The sequence below is a fragment of the Brachyhypopomus gauderio genome, chromosome 12 (assembly GCF_052324685.1).
Source record: "Brachyhypopomus gauderio isolate BG-103 chromosome 12, BGAUD_0.2, whole genome shotgun sequence".
Classification (NCBI taxonomy): Eukaryota; Metazoa; Chordata; class Actinopteri; order Gymnotiformes; family Hypopomidae; genus Brachyhypopomus; species Brachyhypopomus gauderio.
Genome location: NC_135222.1, coordinates 7697295 through 7716707, shown reverse-complemented (window position 1 = coordinate 7716707; position 19413 = coordinate 7697295). Strand labels below are relative to the sequence as shown.

The window sequence follows — 19413 nt, the reverse complement described above, 5'->3', positions numbered from 1 at the left end:
GGTCAGGGTGGGGGTCGTGGGGTTGAAACTCTCCTGCTGATGAGAAGCCCCTGAATGAGGGTCCTTGTCTGTCTCCTTCTCCAGATGAGCGCTGTAGAGTGGGATGAGATGGTGGCACACTCTGCCTGTGTAAGGCACTCGAGCGCGTTTGATGGGGTTTGGGTGACTGCACGCTCTCTGAACGGACATCCGTCTGCTCCGTTTCTGCAGAGACATATAACCTCCACATCCTCATAACTCCGAGTGGGGCTCGGTGTGCCGTGCGGTCTCAGGGTCACGGCTGGCTGTGCCGTGCGGTCTCGGGGTCACGGCTGGCTCCCGAGACGTAGCTGCTACCACTCCTGTTCTCATCAGTGATAAATGGCTTAGGTGGGGGTGTGTGTTTTACACCTGGTAGTGTGTGATGGCTGCTGTGCTGGTAGCTTCTGCTACAGGAGATTAAACTAATTTGTTACATTTTTTTGTTGTTGTTGTCGTTGTTGTTTTGAAGAATGCCCTTTTTGGTCTTCATGAGAAGGGAAGTGAGGAAGTAGACGTGAGGGCTCGCTCGTCCGCCTCAGAGTCTTGCTGCTAAATCATCTCAGATCTTTTCCTCTCACACTTTTTTCCTCCTCTCACTCTCTCCGTTATTAAACGCCGGGTCCGTCGCGGGCTTCTCCATCAGAAGCTCAGCAGGCTGTCTCCTCTTCCTCTCAATACTCTCTCCGCCTGGCTCTTTCTCTCCTGCCTTTTTTTTTTCTGGTCCTCCGCCGGCCTCTCAACACACATCTGTCCGTGCGCCTCACGTCTGCCCGCTCTTCTGTTATGGTGCAGCTGCAGTGTCTGGGCAGGAGTCAGTAATGTGCTCCTCCATCTTCTCTGCCTCCGCTTCTGTTCTCCAGATTAAGAGCTCATTATGTGCTTGGCTGATTACATAGGCTCACCATTTTGTAATTGTTTTGGTGCAGCTCTGGATGAGATTGAATTGTGTGTGTGTGTGTGTGTGTGTGTGTGTGTGTGTGTGTGTGTGTGTGTGTGTGTGTGTGTGTGTGTGTGTGTGTTATTCACAGGATGCACTAGGATAGACTGTTCATCCTTCAGGCAGGAGTGATAAGGCTATCAGACTAGATCACACTGCATGTGGGTATCAGTTGGGTCCTTCTAGTGTCCTTTGACGTCCCAGTATCCCCTGTGGGAGACGAATGTACCTGGTACCTCCCTACGGTACCTTCTCCACCGGTCCTCTCTGGCCGGCAGGGAGTAGGAGACTGGGCCGCGCGGTGGCGCTGATCCGCTGACTGAGGTTAGAGGGGGACGGCTCTCTCTGCCGTCGGAGTGATGAGTGAGTGACGTTCACGCCTCGTTTTCCCACGCTCTGGTTAGTGTGGCCTGAAGGCTGCTGCTACCCCTCCGTACTGGGGTAAAAATAGCACAGCGAACCTCAGTCCTGCCCCTCTCCCACCTCCACCGCGTCAAACGCAGGATCTGCTAAGTGAGTGAAATAGGCTAAGCACACACCTTCTGTATTTGTGTGTGTTTGTGTGTGTCAGAGCGAGAGAGAGAGAGAGAGAGGGATGGATGATGCTTTTTATTTAGAAATCTTCATTTTTCTCAAGAATCTGTGCAAACTTAGATCCACTGATGATCCATTAATTACCTATTTCTTGTTGTGCTAGTGCAGTTAATGATCTTAAATGCTTTTCCCAAGAGTAAGAGCGAGCGATGCGCACACGCACACACACACACACACACACACACACACACACATTCAGCGCAGTTCAGTGCCACGTTTAATTGAAGGCTGACTGGTAAAGGGTAGCAGTGCTCTTTCTAGTGCGTCTGTGTGAGATAGTGGCTGTAGCTCTGAGCTAGCTCATCTTAGATTGCTATGAAAGCTTCATACAGTGGTATCGTATCCCTTAATTACTTATCTTGCTCCTTCACTCTTCCCGCCACACAGTCAGAGAATAGCTACTGATTGAGAACAACCCTTCTGTGTTGTCTGCCCCCCAAATTATTGAGCCCTTTTAACTTACCTTGCGGACAGAGACTGCTCCACAATACGCTGACAATTGCTCAATCAGCACGTGGAGTCCAAGCCAAACCCGTGTTATTAACACCCATGATGCATCACAGAGTGGGTCAGGGAGCAGAGGGGAGGAGCTCGAAGATCACAGAGTTCACAAAAGAGACAAGCTAGGGAGAGTGAAACGAGATTTAATTATCGAAGGAGTGGATGTTAAGAACTGTAATAAAGAAATGGAGATAATTGGAGAAGCATCCCGATGTGTTTGAGCCCTGATGACACAGGACATATACCTTTAGAATTAGTTTGTAGTGTAAAGTATAAACGGTTCATATTTATCTACCATACATATCTGAATCATACCAGTGTTATGGTCCTTCCTTATCTCGTATTGGCTATGGCGTCATGTTTGAGCTGGACGGAGTCTGTAGCTGGACAGAGACGGTTATTTTTGCTTTTCATGTGTTCTTGCATTGTTGACTAGGAATTAGACGAGGAAGCTGTTGCTTTGCGGACATCAGCGGGCTCTCCTCTGATCACTTCCTCAGCTCGGCCAGATAGCCACTATAATTACCAGCCCATCAAATCGGGGGAGGCAGAGGTAAAATTGTGTTAGGCCGTAGGTCTCCACGCACAATCGCAGAACTAGCATCAACCGCACATTCGTAAATTTACTCTGCCCAGCACACCTGATCCAGCTCTCCCAGGGCATGGTAATTAGCCCAAGAGCTGGATCAGAAACAGAACTGAGAACCCACAAGCTGGACTATTTGAAGTGTAATCACAATGGAATTTTCTGACCTGACGCTTTAAACATAAACATTTCTTTGTTGTATGCTGTGGCACACTAAAAGATTTCTCAACATGTTGCTTTTCTTCTTAGTCAAGTGTGTAGCGTTAACGTAGGAATGAAGTCAGAACAAACTGAGATTGAAGGGTTGCCATGGCATTGGAGACTGGAAACATGTTTCAGGATGGTCTCTCATTGGCCAGAGCTCAAAGCTCAAACTATCAGCTTACTAACTCAATAAAGTAAGTCAGGTTCTATAAACAGGACTTAGCATAAAGTTCCCCAAAAACTAGGCCATCCAAAAGGGGGAAAAAAATAAATAAAACCTACTGCCAGTGGAATGTAAACAAACACAGTGGTGGGTTTGGTTTATTTACCATTCATAATTCAGGATTTGTCAGAGAGAGGGAGAGGTACACGCAGGGTCAGAGCTCCTCCAGTACTGCAGTGCTAAAACAGCAGTTTTTATGGGAAAGCAATCTGTGCCTGTGTGGGAATCTTCCTGCTGTCTGCTCCTCACGTAGGCGTGGACGCCACGCTGGGTCTCTTCCAGCCCCAGCTGCATGTTCACCCACACTTCAGCCCCCCTTACTGCCCTCTTACTGCCCCCTTACTGCCCCGGCAGCACACTTCAGCCCCTCTTACTGCCCCAGGCAGCACACTTCAGCCCCTCTTACTGCCCTCTTACTGCCCCTGGTCTGCTCCAGTGACCTCTGTTCTGCTCCCCTGTGACCGTGATCGTCCGGCACATTTCCCCTATGCTGGATGCACCCAGCGGACTGTGAGATGGTCAGTGATGATGTAGTTCCTATGGGGACTGTGAGATGGTCAGTGGTGATGTAGTTCCTATGGGGACTGTGAGATGGTCAGTGGTGATGTAGTTCCTATGGGGACTGTGAGATGGTCAGTGGTGATGTAGTTCCTATGGGGACTGTGAGATGGTCAGTGGTGATGTAGTTCCTATGGGGACTGTGAGATGGTCAGTGGTGATGTAGTTCCTATGGGGACTGTGAGATGGTCAGTGGTGATGTAGTTCCTGTGGGGACTGTGAGATGGTCAGTGGTGATGTAGTTCCTGTGGGGACTGTGAGATGGTCAGTGGTGATGTAGTTCCTGTGGGGACTGTGAGATGGTCAGTGGTGATGTAGTTCCTGTGGGGACTGTGAGATGGTCAGTGGTGATGTAGTTCCTGTGGGGACTGTGAGATGGTCAGTGGTGATGTAGTTCCTGTGGGGACTGTGAGATGGTCAGTGGTGATGTAGTTCCTATGGGGACTGTGAGATGGTCAGTGGTGATGTAGTTCCTGTGGGGACTGTGAGATGGTCAGTGGTGATGTAGTTCTAGGCCCAATTACTGTGTGATTTTCTTCTCACTGAGGACTGTCCTGTCTGCAGACCTCCCCTCTCCCCTCTGTCTGCAGACCTCCCTTCTGCGGCTCCATGTCTGTTTTTAGGTGAGTGCTGCCACAGCCACGGTGGGCTGGTGTAGAGTGGGTGTCTCTGAGGTGATGGATGAACTGGGTGGGGGCATGTCTGCTGCTCACATCACCACACCCTCCATCCTCATGCCCAGAGCCCTGTACCTGTAGACTGTTGGCAGCGCTGTGGAAACCCTCACTCAGGCCTGAAAACAGGAAAGAAATACCCCAGCTAAATCTGAACGTTATATCTCTCTCTCTCTCTCTCTCTCTCTCTCTCTCTCTCTCTCTCTCTCTCTCTCTCTCTCTCTCTCTCTCTCTCTCTCTCTCTCTCACCCTGCAGAAAAGGACGAGACCGGAGTGATGGATAGTCTCCTTGAAGCACTGCAGTCAGGAGCTGCTTTTCGAGAGCGGCGGAGGAGGGGGCCCAGGACATGTGGTGAGGCTCACACCGCCACCTCCTCTCTCCACCAACACCTCCCCTCTCCACCAACACCTCCTCTCTCCACCAACACCTCCTCTCTCCACCAACACCTCCCCTCTCCACCAACACCTCCCCTCTCCACCAACACCTCCCCTCTCCACCGCCACCTCCCCTCTCCACCGCCACCTCCCCTTTCCACCAACACCTCCCCTCTCCACCAACACCTCCCCTCTCCACCAACACCTCCTCTCTCCACCGCCACCTCCCCTCTCCACCGCCACCTCCTCTCTCCACCAACACCTCCCCTCTCCACCAACACCTCCCCTCTCCACCAACACCTCCCCTCTCCACCGCCACCTCCCCTCTCCACCGCCACCTCCCCTCTCCACCAACACCTCCCCTCTCCACCAACACCTCCCCTCTCCACCAACACCTCCCCTCTCCACCAACACCTCCCCTCTCCACCGCCACCTCCCCTCTCCACCGCCACCTCCCCTCTCCACCAACACCTCCCCTCTCCACCAACACCTCCCCTCTCCACCAACACCTCCCCTCTCCACCAACACCTCCCCTCTCCACCAACACCTCCCCTCTCATCTCCACCACCACATATCCACCCACCCACACACACGCACACACACACACACGTTTATTCATCTGCAAACAGTCAGAAACACAAAGATGCAAGTTTAGCCCCACATGTAGGCATTGACAGGTACTCCTAAGGAGCTTAAATTAAGTTCATCCTAATGGATCTGGTTTAAAAAAAACAGTTTCTGCAGGAGTGTACAGCAAGATACAATCAATACTTGAACAGCATCAGTCGTAAGTCTGTAGAGGTGAAGGCTAGTTTACCATCATGTGACCTAGTGCCTCCAGATTGTCAAATACAGCTGCAAATATCACGAACAAGAACTCAAAATCAGCTCCCCGCCAGCAGGGCACAATCGTCTTGTCACCTTTCTATGTGCGCTGATCAGATGGCGACCGGCAGCCTGGAAAGGATTCAGCTCCCTGTCGAGAGAGTGCTCAGAACCATAACCTAACTAACAGACCATCGCAATCACAGCCTGGCCCAAAGCCCAGCTGAAATCAGCCTCTCACTCCAGCATATAATGCCCACGTTATCAGCAGTGTGTGTGTGTGTGTGTGTGTGTGTGTGTGTGTGCATGCGTGCCTGTGTGTGTGTATGTGTGCGTTCATCCGTGTGTCCGCATCACGTCCTGACCCTCATGCTGGACTGCCTGGTGTTCTGCAGATGAACCGGCAGAGACGGTCGTTCCGAGGCCCGTCCTGAAGGACTGCAACCACGGTAACGGAAGAGCAGTGCTCACGTCTGTCCTGCCGCCCGTCTTCGCGTTGGTCTCTCTCTCTCTCTCTCTCTCTCTCTCTCTCTCTCTCTCTCTCTCTGTTTTCATTAACGCTGTAGACCAACCGCGACCCTCATTAACTTCACTCTGCTTTTACGTCTCCGTGTCCTCCGCCGTATGTGTCTTACGAGATCTCCTCATTCTTTTGACTCTGGGAAACTGAGATTGAGCCAACGGCTCCTCTGACACACTCTAAACTTAGCAGCGGTCCTGATTGTGAAACATGGCCATTCATTACGCCAGTAAAGAATTTGCTTCATTGTCTCTATTACCATTGTGTTAATCCTGCTTGCCCTCACGCTGCTGTTAAAACCTTGCTTTCTGTCATTAACTTTTAAAACCTTGCTTTCTGTCATTAATGCTTTGGTGTGATCTCAAACAGGATCAGTTCTTTTTTAAATTAAGGCTTCGTGTCTGGTTATTTATCTCAGTTTAATAGCTTTATATATATATATATATAATTTTAAAAAATCTCTTGCCTGCTACTGACTGACATCAGTCTCCTTCGCTTTAAGAACCACCTCTTCTGTCTTTCCAGCCAATCACACAACCCACAGCCTTTCTGGCCAGACCGCTCACTTATTGGCTATTCTGCGTGGGTGTTTGAGCTTTTACTGAGTGGGGATTGTTGCTAATGCGCATGCATTAGCTCTTGCGACGACTGAGTGTTAATGTGCTCGGGAGCTGCCCACGGAGACTTGTTGATGGCCCACCTGTCAGAATGACACTTCCCCGCGCTGCCTGCCTGCTAAGACGAGAGGTTTACTGGCCCCGGTGGGGGTGGCAGAGGGCTCAGCTGAAGAACCTCTCCTCCTCTCCACTGACAGCCTTCTCAAACGCCGGGCCTTTGATCCACATTCTCTAAGCGCTGCGATTTGACATTGGCAGGTGGCATACGGTTGTCTGGCCAGGAAGAACATCAGTGTAAAACCTTCATCTCGTGCCTTTTTAACAAGTGTGTTACCGCGTGTCGTAACTTACTCGTTAAACGGACCAAAAGTGCAGCTTAGCTAGACACGACAGCGTCTTCCGGATCTAACGGCTGCGTCTGTGGTATCGTCGTGGCGACTCACTCGAGTGCAGGATATCTCCACGGTACCTGTCTTCTCATGGAGATACTGAAATGCTAATGAGTCTAAATGAATTTCCCAATATGACGTACGATGGCGGCAGGATTGTTTGTGTCATCAGCACACGAGATGATCAACAATGGCTGCCTTGTCAAGGATGCAGCGTAATCGTTATTGAGGCACTTAAAACATTAAGCAGTAACCTTATTACCCTGTTATTGCTCTGAATGGAGCAGCTGGCAGAGCAGGCATACATGAATACAATTACCCAGAGTTCTCCTCCCACTCTCCACCCATAGCACTGATGTCTCTCTCTCTCTCTCTCTCTCTCTCTCTCTCTCTCTCTCTCTCTCTCTCTCTCTCTCTCTCTCTCTCTCTCTCTCTCTTTTTCCCCCTCCATTCTTTCTCTCCCTCATGCTCTTTCTCCTAAATTATAAGAGCAAATGAACAGGAATAGAGAGGAAAATTAAATAGGCACGAGAGAATAAGTGAGTTGTTTAGAAGGTGGGGGGGAGGGGAGACGAAGCAGAAGATCACATGGGTTGTGATGTCATCAGAGGTTGCGATGTCATCCCCCCACCGTTGGAGCACCACCACCAACACACTCGCACGCTCCCCCGGGGAAAAGACACCAAGGGCACATTGCATTCTGGGACAGCTAGGGAACCCCTGGGAGAACCGTGGTCGTCCGATGCCACGGTGAGGGGATGTGGGAGTCTGGCTGTCCTTGTCCCCGTGCTCTCAGCGTGGCCTGGCTGACTAATTGAGCCCCAGGCTTTGCGGTGTGGTGCAGGCCCGTGCTACAGCAGGCCCCAGTACAGACCTGGCTAATTAGCTCTCATCTCGCACCAGGCCTCTGTCCCATTCATCTTCATTTTCACTCTGCCATCTGCTTTTTAAATAACCCTCCCGAGTGTCGGCATCACACACCCCCAGCACGGCGCGGCCCCCGGCCTCGTCCTCTCCCTGGCCTACCTCCTAGTCTCGGCTTAATTACTTGTTATTTCCACAGTGAGATGAGCCTGTTCCTTTCTCTGGAGATTCCTGCCAGGTAGGAGGGACTTTGTGTGTATGTGTGCATGTGTTACCGTTGGCCACACGTGTTTGTTCGTGCACATACACACGTGGGCGTGCTCGCACATCATAATTGGTGTGCGATGTATCCGTGTGGAGGCCGAGTGGTTTTGCGAGGAAGAGAAACACTCGTGCTGGGGAAGTGCGCTGTGTGTGTGCTCAGACCGGAGATGTGTGTGTTCACGTCTGGAGGAGACATGTTGGTGTATGTCTTGGCACATTTTTTTTTTTTTTCGTTGTTACAGGACTGACTGATTCGTTGTCTTAAGGAAGGAGTGTGAAACGAAGTTTGTCAGCCCCCCTCGCACATTCTAAAGCCCCCCTCAGCCCTCCACCCTCTGTAAATACCCCTAAGTAATTGATCTCCTGGGCTTTTGGCGTTTTACACTCCAGCGAAGCGGCAAAGAGAATTAAAACCCAAAACATCTGCAGAAGAAGATACTGTAATTAAGCACAGAAAGCCTTGCAAACTGGTCAGCTAGCAGTGTAGCCATTAGCGTGGAGAGAGACGCTGTCTGCCAGCAGCGTGTGTGTGTGTGTGTGTGTGTGTGTGTGTGTGTGTGTGTGTGTGTGTGTGTGTGTGTGTGTGTGTGTGTGTGTAGTGTCTCTGTACAGAAAATCACACTGGACTCTCCTGCCCCTGCCCCTCTCCTGCCCCTGCTCCTCTCCTCCCCCTGCCCCTCTCATCCTACTGCCCCTCTCCTGCCCCTGCCCCTCTCCTCCCCCTGCCCCTCTCCTCCCCCTGCCCCTCTCCTCCCCCTGCCCCTCTCCTGCCCCTCTCCTCCTCCTGCCCCTCTCCTCCCCCTGCCCCTCTCCTGCCCCTCTCCTCCCCCTGCCCCTCTCATCCTACTGCCCCTCTCCTGCCCCTGCCCCTCTCCTCCCCCTGCCCCTTTCCTGCCCCTCTCCTCCCCCTGCCCCTCTCCTGCCCCTGCCCCTCTCCTGCCCCTGCCCCTCTCCTCCCCCTGCCCCTCTCCTCCCCCTGCCCCTCTCCTGCCCCTGCCCCTCTCATCCTACTGCCCCTCTCCTGCCCCTGCCCCTCTCATCCTACTGCCCCTCTCATCCTACTGCCCCTCTCCTCCCCCTGCCCCTCTCCTCCCCCTGCCCCTCTCATCCTACTGCCCCTCTCCTGCCCCTGCCCCTCTCCTCCCCCTGCCCCTCTCATCCTACTGCCCCTCTCCTGCCCCTGCCCCTCTCCTCCCCCTGCCCCTCTCATCCTACTGCCCCTCTCCTGCCCCTGCCCCTCTCCTCCCCCTGCCCCTCTCATCCTACTGCCCCTCTCCTGCCCCTGCCCCTCTCATCCTACTGCCCCTCTCCTCACACTCTTCCTCTCCTCACACTCTTCCTCTCTTTCAGTCTAAGCCTCAGGCAACACTTAAAGCAGCTAAGTGTGACTGAAACCCTGTCTTTCTCCCCGCAGGAGAAAGGGGCTTTACGCCTTGAATGACCAGGGTTATGATAAGAAGACCTAAGAAAGAAAGAGAGAGAGCATTAGAGACTGAAATGGGGAGAGGGAGCGAGGGAGAGAGAGAGAGAGAGAGAGAGAGAGTGACTGAGTGGGTGTGTAAGTGAAGCAGGTCTAAAGGGATTGGGCTTCAAGAGTGATGGAGTGATTGTATTTGACCACATGGAGAGCTTTGAATCCGCAACATTTGGCTGATAGAAGAGTCTTCTCGGGCCTGGTCTGGCCTTCTCCGCGTGGCCCTGGGTCTTCTCACCATGCCCGTGATGTCATTCCCCAGCCTGCACACGCCACAGCGCTAGCAGTTCCTCTCTCACAGACTCATTAAGCATGATTGCCTTATTAATACCAAACCTCACAATGATCATGCAACATATATTTTTGGAATTAGAGCTTGAAATTGATTTGCGTCTGGCCAGGAAAGGTCAGCGAGCGTTTGTTAAATGAGACGCGGGGAGCGTTCACACTCTGCTGAGCGTAGAGCGGCGAGCGGAACTAAAGGTTTTATGAACGCGCTTGACGGACACATGCCACGAAGCGCTCCTTTCCTGCTGGAAATCGTCCGGCTAATCTGAAACGTTCCACTAAGCTGCTCTTGAGAAACGTTCCGGCAAATTTCAAGCTAATAGATTCCAGATAAAACTGCGGCTTAATCTGCATTCAGCTAACCAGGTGTTATAGTCGCTCTTAAATGTGGTTCAGTATTAAAAGATAAAAGTCTTTTACTAATTAATGGATTTTCAAGGCTGCTGTTCAAACCGACATTCTGGAAGGAGGGGTTTGCCTGTGGATCATTCACATGGGGCTTGTTTAGCTGTTCATCGTTGTTGCTGATTAGAAATTCCCGACTCCAGAACTTGGCAAGAAGGGCGGAGAGTTCTGTCTACAACACGTCTGCTAGGCCCCTTACCAACTGTCTCTTCATTTTAGGAATAGTTTATTTGAAGGCCAGATCTTAGGGACGGACTCTTAGATTAGATCATCTCACATCATGACATGAATGATTCTGTTTTGATGGGCTGATGGTATCCAGCTTTACGGAAGACGCTGTGAGCACAGACATCAGTGTCATGGTAAAACACAGGGACAGAAAGCATGTATATTTCATAAAGGTCACATTTATTCAGCCGAGGTGTGTGGTGGTGTGTGTGGGTGTGTGTGTGTGCGCGCACGTGCCGATTGTATGCAGGAGTACAAATAATTATACCATATTAATAATTCACTTTGCATGCTATTCTGTAGCCTTGAGAATTGATGATAGGGGAGTTGTTTCAAATATAAGGCAAGGTTAGTGAATCAGGTGATCAAAGAAAAGTAACTAATCAGTGCCTAATTTAAGTCACTGTTCAGTCATTTTATGTGCTTATGTGATTTATGTGATTATGTGCTTATTGCTGTAGTTATGGTGGCTGAACTCAAGAAGATGCAGTAGACTGCAGTGATTACAGCCGTGTGCCTTATCACTTACCTTTCAACATTTTCAGCGTTCTATCCCCTCTAACTGCTCTGTTCATAAAATAAAACTGTTGCCAATTCTGAAATAATACAATCAGAATCAAATACTTTAGAGAGACTGTTGAAAATACAGACCCCAAAGTAGAAACCTACTGTAATAAAAGTAAATACACCTGTGATCATTGAAACTAAATTACACCTGAGATTTCTAGTTACCATAGCTGCGTAAACATGGTTAGAAAATGGCCTGGGCGCAGCAGAACCTTCTCGGTTTTGGACCTGTGGGCTACGTCTGAATGCCAGTCTGCATTACGGCTCCACAGGGAAAATAATCAATAAAGGATTTGAAAATACTACACTAATTAGTTATAGCAGAGACGCCATAGTGCCACTGACCAGAGCCGTAATGGCCGTCCTCTGTTACCCATTGCACTTGCAGTGGATCAGAAAAGAACATGCTTCAGCCTTGGCACAGGGGTTATCCACAGAAACCAGACTCACACCCCTCCAACCTGGACTACCATAGTCCCGACAGTCGGCCACAGAGCTGGGAGTGTGGAGATACGGACCTACAAGAGGGCAGAAGGTGTTTCAGACATGACATTTCCAGGTATCATCAGAACTGCCCCTGGATGTACCAGAATACGGGCTGCATGGATCCCCCCTAGTCACCCGCAGCTCAGCTCAGGAGGACTATTCCAGCATAATAATCACCCAAAGCGCACTGACAAATCATGAAAAAAATTTCTAAAAAAGAGAAAGTTAAAAATATGAACTGTCCAAGTGTGGCCTGACTTGAATCCAGTAGGTATTCTAAAGAGAAAGGTAGGCACAACCTTTCCAACAAAGTGCAGCTGAAAAAATTGTCTTAGAAAATTGGCAGAAGATCTCTGTAGACATTTGTGGTCTTCCCCATGCCGAGGTGGACAGAGTCCATCACACAGAAAGGTGGGCACACGAAGTAGCGAAGATCTGAATCTCAGTAAAGAAAGATGAACTCACTCTTGTTGTACCGAGTTCCTACTGCCTGAAGACTTAACTGTTAGCGTTTATTATAGGACATCTAAACTGATAGTGTTTAAACTGTAAGTGTTTAATATAGGAAATCTAAACAGTTAGTGTTTAATGTAGGAAATCTAAACTCTTGCCGTTTAATTTTACACAAGAGCACTTGCCCTGTGGTTGAGCTTGCAGGTAATTCAATTACTTCAAGGTGATGCGATTTTGAATCGTTTGACATTTAAGTGATATTGCACAGGGGTACACTCAGTTTCGCTGTATACCGTATATTACAAACCACGTAGAAGCACGCCATACAATATGATAGGTCTAATTTATTTATTTTCCCCTCTACACGTATGGGCTGCTTTTCAACTGATGGATGGTAATGAATGGGGCGTTTAGAAGATTATCCAGTGTAGCAGTGGTCTAAAAGGCTTTTTTTTTTTTTTAGATTACCATCAAGGTTGGAGATCCCTGCAGTATTTTACACTCCTTTTCAGTAAAAATGACAGAACCAGAGAAGAGAGAAAGCAATAGTTAATCACTGCCTCTGAGACCAAGAGAGGGAGAGACACCATCCTAGAGAGAGAGAAAGAGAGAGAGAGAGAGAGAGTCCTAGGGGGGGGGGGGGGGGGAAGCAGTTCTGTCTGCTCTCTAATTGATGCTACATTGTCATTGTTCTAAAAGTTGAACTGTCAAAACTCTTGATTTATTGGTATTTCAAAGCCATATATCATCTGCACATCACACACAGGCCTTGTGCATTTCATTAGGCTGACTGATTAATTCAAGCACTGCCTGTTAGGAACACTGACTGTGCCCACACAGGTTTGTGAGTTTCACACAACCTTGTGCACTCTAACCCCTCTTACATAGACACACAGACCAATCTAATCTCACATGGCTTAAAACCAGACCTTAATCCATTAAATCTGGACTAGCTGGATCTAGTTTGTGTGTATGTATGTGCACGCATGTGTGTGTAAATCCATGCAGGTGTTAATGCATGTGCGTATTTGTATGTGTAAGCGAGAGGTGTTGATGAGCTAATTAAAGCCTTCATGTTAGCGGTGTTAAATATTAATGCACATTCGCGTGTGTGTGCGCGCGTGTGTGTGCGCGCGTGTGTGTGCATGTGTGTATGTAGACCATCACTCATGAATGGATTACGTATTGGCCCTTGAGTGGAGAACAGTCTCCAGGGTAAATTCAGTATGTGCTTATGCTAATTGTTGAACACTCTGACCTGCTATGGAGTGCTTCCTTTCACAGAGGAAGTGACTTCGAGATCCTCCCTGTTTACCATCTACAAACCTTTACCAACTTCTTGAAACTTTCCCTCCTTGTTCTTCGTCCTGTTTCGGTGGAACCATCACATGAGTGTAAACAGCCATAGGCCTGGCTCCGCCCACTCCTCCTCACATGTCCTGCCGTAGACGAGCAGGGAGGGCTTCCTCTCGCTGAGAGCCTGGTGATAATGTCCTGCCAAATAAAGACCCCCCCAGCACTCTGTCTCTCGCAGCTCACAGCCCAGGCTAACGAGCAGGTCTGTGTCAACGCCACAGGCTCCCTCTGATTGGCCAGCCGCGCTCTCCCGCTCCGCTCGGACAGGGAGCCCGCTGCCGCCCGGCCCGAGTCTCCTGCAGCGTTCCCGTGTCTCTGAGGCTGTGAGGCGTGTTCGGGCGAAGCTGCCATCCTGTATGGGTAGCTGCTAGACAAGCAGCATCATTTTTCTTTAATTTATTTATTTTCTTCCTTTCTTGCCGAGCTTTGAGCTGCGGCTGGAGGCTGTTCTCTCACTGCAGTACTCTCCCCATTCAGAGAGGATTATGCTTTACACCAACTCTCTAAGTGCCCTGCGCTTTCTCTCCTCTCCTCTCTCTCTCTCTTGATCTCTCCTTCCCTTGATCTCCCACTCCACCTCTTATCTCCTTTTTCATCTTTTTTATAATTCTTTCTGTATCTCTGTCCATCTCTCGCTAACTCTTTCCCTCATCCTCTCTCAAACTCTTTGTCTCTCTCTCTCTCAAACTTTCTGTCTCCCTCTCTTAACTGTCTCTCTCTCTTTCAAACTCTTTCTGTCTCGTACTTTTCGTCGGTCTTTCTTGCCTTCTCGTGTCTCAGGATCAGACAAACTTTTCTTGAGCGGAGAGGAAAACCAGTAACGGAATGCGCACAGGCGTTTGTGAGACTTAATCAGACTCTCATAATCAGACCGTTTACCCAGTCTAGACTGATCTGTAGGGTGCCTCTGCTCTCTGATTGCTCCCCTTTCCCCTCTTGTATGTAGCACAATGGCTCTGCAGGCCCGGCCTAATGCAGGGCTCACGTGTCCCACATGTAGTGTGCTGGAGGAGGGGGGGGGGGGCATTACTCACACGCCGGCAGATGGAAACCGGGAGCCGAAGGAAGTGTCTTGATGTAAGGTGATCAGATGTAGAGATGTCAGGGCCATCCACAAAGCACTGGGGAGAACCGGGGGGGGGGGTTGGGGGGGGGGGGGGTGTCTGAGTGGGGCTTTGGGCGGGAAGTCCTCCGTTAGGATGCTGGGGTAGCTTTGGAGCCCCTGTGGGACACCACAGACGGAGGGTTCACACAGCATCGTCTGACAGCCCAAGTGCTGCTACCTTCAGTAGACAGGGCCCGACACAGCTGAGATCTTCGCCAACATGCTCTCAGCCCAAATGGAGAGATGATGAGAGAGAGAGAGAGAGAGAGAGAGAGAGAGAGAGAGATGATGGAGGAGGAGGAAAAGATGAACCAATCTCTGTTGCATTTTTGAGTTAATTGACCTGTGCCCTGTCTCGTATCTTGGAGTGGTGTATGGGCAGTCAGACGGGGGGTCTGATGCTCCCTCTCAGACAGGACGTCTGTGCAGCACTGAAGGAGCCGTCCTGAACGTATTAGTCATCCACACAGGGGGACATCCACCCCCCTCCTGCCCCGCCCCTGCCCCGCCCCTGCAACCCTGTGGCCACAATCCAGCACTCGTTTACGAACATCTGGATGGATTGGCGTGACCAAACAAGGTGAATTGCATGTGCAAAAAGCAGGCAGGTGGCAGCGAGCCGTAAACGTGAAGAATATCGTCCCTGTTTGAAAAATTCAAAGTGCGCTGATTTGTTTAAAGCCCATTTTGTGCAGCCTTGATTTGCCAGATTGCTTGCAGAGGTACAGGCCGTGCAGATTGTTTTGTCATATCTCTTTCACCTCTCTATCTTTTTCTCTTTCTCTTGCCTCTCTATCTCTTCCACTCCATCTTTTTTTCTCTCTCTCTCTCTCTATCTGCCTCCTCCCCTCCCCCGTAATGTAGCGATTGATCCGAGACGAGCTCTGCGGGCCCGCTGACTGCCAGCACGGTCGCCGGCTCGCGGGGTCCCGTCTCTGTGCCCGCGCGGTTGTCATGGAGACTGCGTGGGCCGTGGGAGTTGATTTGGGCGAGCGAGGAGAGGCGCTGGCAGTGTTTGTTGTTCAGAGCAGCGGCGGAGAAGTGGAGGGGAGGGAAGACGGGGACAGAGAGAGGACTACTCCACCAATCGGAGAGAGAGAGAGGACTACTCCACCAATCGGAGAGAGAGAGAGGACTGCTCCACCAATCAGATGTGATTACAGACACTCCAGCACAGTCACTCCTGTGTCTCAGCTAAATCCTGAACGGACACGTGCCCGCCAAGTTGGTGGGAATTTTTGACGGGTTTGGGGCAAATCGATGTAGCGGTAGACCTAGCCGAATACACACACATTCATCAACTCCTCCGGGGCTGTTAGCAGACAGATCAAGCTCAGCATGGCTACACACCCGTTTGCATTTTAATCTGTCCTTCACTTTTGTAACCTGACACTAATATGCCGGCGTGAGATGAACCTTTTGGACGTGACCACGTGATGCTGCTTCTTTCCTTCCTGAGCGTAATTGGCACCGTTTGTCCTGCTCTTTGAGGGTCATTCAGGTGACTCTCTCTACCAAACACCGAGGGTGGCTAGCTGGACCTGTCTGTCAGGGCACATGCACAGTGTGTGTGTGTGTGTGTGTGTGTGTGTGTGTGTAGGTTCATCTCTCCTGACACATAGCTGGTGAGGTCATGTGTGCAGCTGCTTAAAGATGTGTGTGTGACACTGAGACCACTCAGGTCACCATAGGTGCACACTAACTCACACCCTGGGAGCTGGTTGCTACGGGAGCCTAGGCACCAGATGGTAGTGCCCCAGCGGCTTGTCACAAAGCTCAAATGTTACCTGTTTTATCATACAAATAATTGTGAAAAACACAATTTTATGTAGTATACCTGTAAGATAACCCTTATGATAAATAACACCTGTTTAATTTGTATAATTACAATAATGAAATTTGTAATTGCAAAACAAACTGCATAATCAAAATAAACTAAAAGAAAATAAGCTAAGCAGACATCTGCTCGCTATGACGATGGGGTCATTGGCAAAGAATGGCCATGGTTGTGCACACGTTCAATATGGTGACGATTGTGCACACGTTCAGCATGGCCACGGTGGTGCACACGTTCAGAATGGCCACGGTGGTGCACACGTTCAGAATGGCCACGGTGGTGCACACCTTCAGAATGCTTTCACGGTTTCATCTTGCTGCACACGTTTTAAACAGCCTGTAAAGTAACGTGTAGGATTACCTAACGCTACGGCAACACGGTTTAAGTACATGAATGTAAGCTATCGTGTGGGATTACCTAACGCCATGAGAAACATTAATGGAAAAGACTCTTGAGCTCATTTTCAAGTCTAGGCTTCACATAACCGTTAGCAAACGTATGAATTCTGCATTTCATTGGCACATTTGTACATGTATACAGGGTTTGAAACCATGAAAACAAGCTGCATGAAGGTTGAGACAGTGACTGCACGAGAGAGGATTATTCTGGCTTGCAGTATAAAGCATATTAAATTGTTGTTAGCTACATTAGCCTTGAAGCTCCAGTGCGAAACTTAAATAAACGTCAAACAACAAATCCTGACATTTTGGGTCGGTGGGGGGACGGTTTTTTTTCCCCTCTTTCATGCAAAACTGAAGGAACAGACGACCTTGTATTCACTCACTCTGGTCTCAGCACGTTTGTTGTGAAGACAAGCACCAAATTCTTATTCTGTTTGATGAGTCTGAAATCAGATTACAGTGGAAAAGAATCACGTCAGCTCAAATTATTGTGGTCAGTTCAATCGCGACAGGCCTGACTGTGACAAACAGAAAAAAAAAATCACATTCTTAAATTTTTATGAGAATGTACTAAGTTTATACAAAACCGCATATTGGCCCCCCCTTCTCTGCAGGCGAGAAGGCCTCCTGACTGAACTGGTTTTTCCCATTTGCTGTGATGTTTACTGGAGTACTGAACTGGTATGCATCATTTGCTGTGATGTTTACTGGAGTACTGAGCTGGTATGCATCATTTGCTGTGATGTTTACTGGAGTACTGAACTGGTATGCATCATTTGCTGTGATGTTTACTGGAGTACTGAGCTGGTATGCATCATTTGCTGTGATGTTTACTGGAGTACTGAGCTGGTATGCATCATTTGCTGTGATGTTTACTGGAGTACTGAACTGGTATGCATCATTTGCTGTGATGTTTACTAAAGTACTCAACTGTTTTTTCCCATTTGCCAAAACCAGGTTTGCACCATTTTCTTTAAGAGTCAGATCAGGCGTGTGTTTTTTTCTTTCTTCTTCTTCTTTTGTAGTTTAGTGTAAACACCGTGTGTTGAACGAATCATCCAGCATGTACTCATCCCAAGCGTTTGGAGGAAGCACTTCTTTTTCTTGCGCCTTACTGAAATCCCACCCACTTCCCGTCAGCCTAATGCTGTTTGCTGTAGAATCAGACCCATGACTGTGCTCAGTGTTGTGGTCTGCTGGCATGAGGTGGGTGTGGCCTGGGGGACCTCACTGTGCCGGGCCCCTGGCTGCAGTTCAGTCCCTCTCTGCTCCTCCCGGGGGCCCCTGGGCTTCTCACTTGCCTGGTTCCCCATGACAGTACAAGGTCATTAGAGCAGAGCACATTGTGATCACCTCTCTCGGAGGTATAATTAGGAGAGCTCACCTCTCTGATCCACCAGAACCACCCACAGTGGGAGCTCTCCACACACCACCATTGTTAGCATCTCCTCATCCAACATCTTGTTTCTGACCACACTGGCATTGTTTAGCCATCAGAGAGGCTTACTGGTGGCTTAGTAATACTTCATCCCTTTCTCTCTCTTTCTTTCTCTCTCTCTCTTTTTTTCTATTATTGGCACAGCCAATATCAACTTGCTGAAGTACTGCTTTCTTTCTTTTCTCCGTTCTCTCTCTCTCTCTCTCTCTCTCATGCTTTGTAATTGTAGGGGTGCAGGGCACTATTTTTTAAAAGCAGCCAGTGTTTAAAAATGTAAATAAAATAAAAATGTGTTTATATATTTGTAATAAAAGTGGAACTGTTTCCCCATGTATTTGCAGGATATTTATTACAAAATTCAGTTTGCATGATATCATCTGGGTATTTGTTCCGTTGGTTGAATCTTTGATTTGAGAGTGGCCCCCACACTTCACTACCACACACACAATCCCTTCTATGACAGGCTGAAATGATTTGAGCCAAATTTTGAATTTGACTTTTAATTGCATAGAACACCCTGCACATTTCTCTCTCAGTTCATTGACTGCAAGTTTCCAGTTGAACTAATTTTCATTCATAAATAATTAGTTTTAACAGGTTTCTAATGTTTGTATCCCTAATGTGAAGTGCAGTGTGTTTCCCTGGTACTTAAAAAATAGTTTTGTTGTTTTTCAGATTCCAGGATCCAGGATCTTTTGTAACCTCTTGCTCTGTGGTGAGATTTCTGAGTCACAGTGTGAGAGCAGGTGCTGCAGAATGTTGTACAGCAGGGGCCAGTTCAGTGATATAGAGGGGGCTTAAACTGGAGCCTTGCCTCACTCCTGAGAAAAGAACACCAGGCTACTGCTGCCTTTGTCACACACGTTGATTGTGAATATGGATTTAATAATGTCATGTGCTTTGTGCTACATCACATTCCAGGAATTTGTAGAACAGTCCATTGTGCCGAACTGAACCTTAAAAAAAAAAAAAATCTACGAACAATGCAAATATTTCATTTTTGTTATGGCAACACATCAAGTCAGTTGGTGCGCACAAATATGATGTGATGTGCAGACTTTACTCAAGACACTTCATAAGGAAATCTAGAAGGCTCATCTTCCCCAGAATTCAGTTCACACAGATACCTGGATAGTTATTGGAGCCAAATATATCTCCTCCCCCCTAAACACACACCCTCACTCTGTTTCTTTCCCCATCTCCCTCTCTCCCTCATGTCTCTC

At 49.0% G+C, this 19413-nt stretch overlaps 1 protein-coding gene across 4 annotated transcripts in view; it reads left to right on the top strand.

The window, feature by feature from the left end:
• The window catches only part of LOC143528885 (protein diaphanous homolog 3-like), a 285913-nt gene that overhangs the window by 224044 nt on the left and 42456 nt on the right, over window positions 1-19413 (top strand). For 3 of the 4 annotated variants that reach the window (XM_077024807.1, XM_077024806.1, XM_077024809.1), the window contains 2 exons: window positions 4555-4650; window positions 5894-5947. In XM_077024807.1, the coding sequence (XP_076880922.1) occupies window positions 4555-4650; window positions 5894-5947 (150 nt within the window). The remainder of the gene's footprint in view (window positions 1-4554; window positions 4651-5893; window positions 5948-19413) is intronic. The other variant, XM_077024808.1, reaches the window with a different exon arrangement.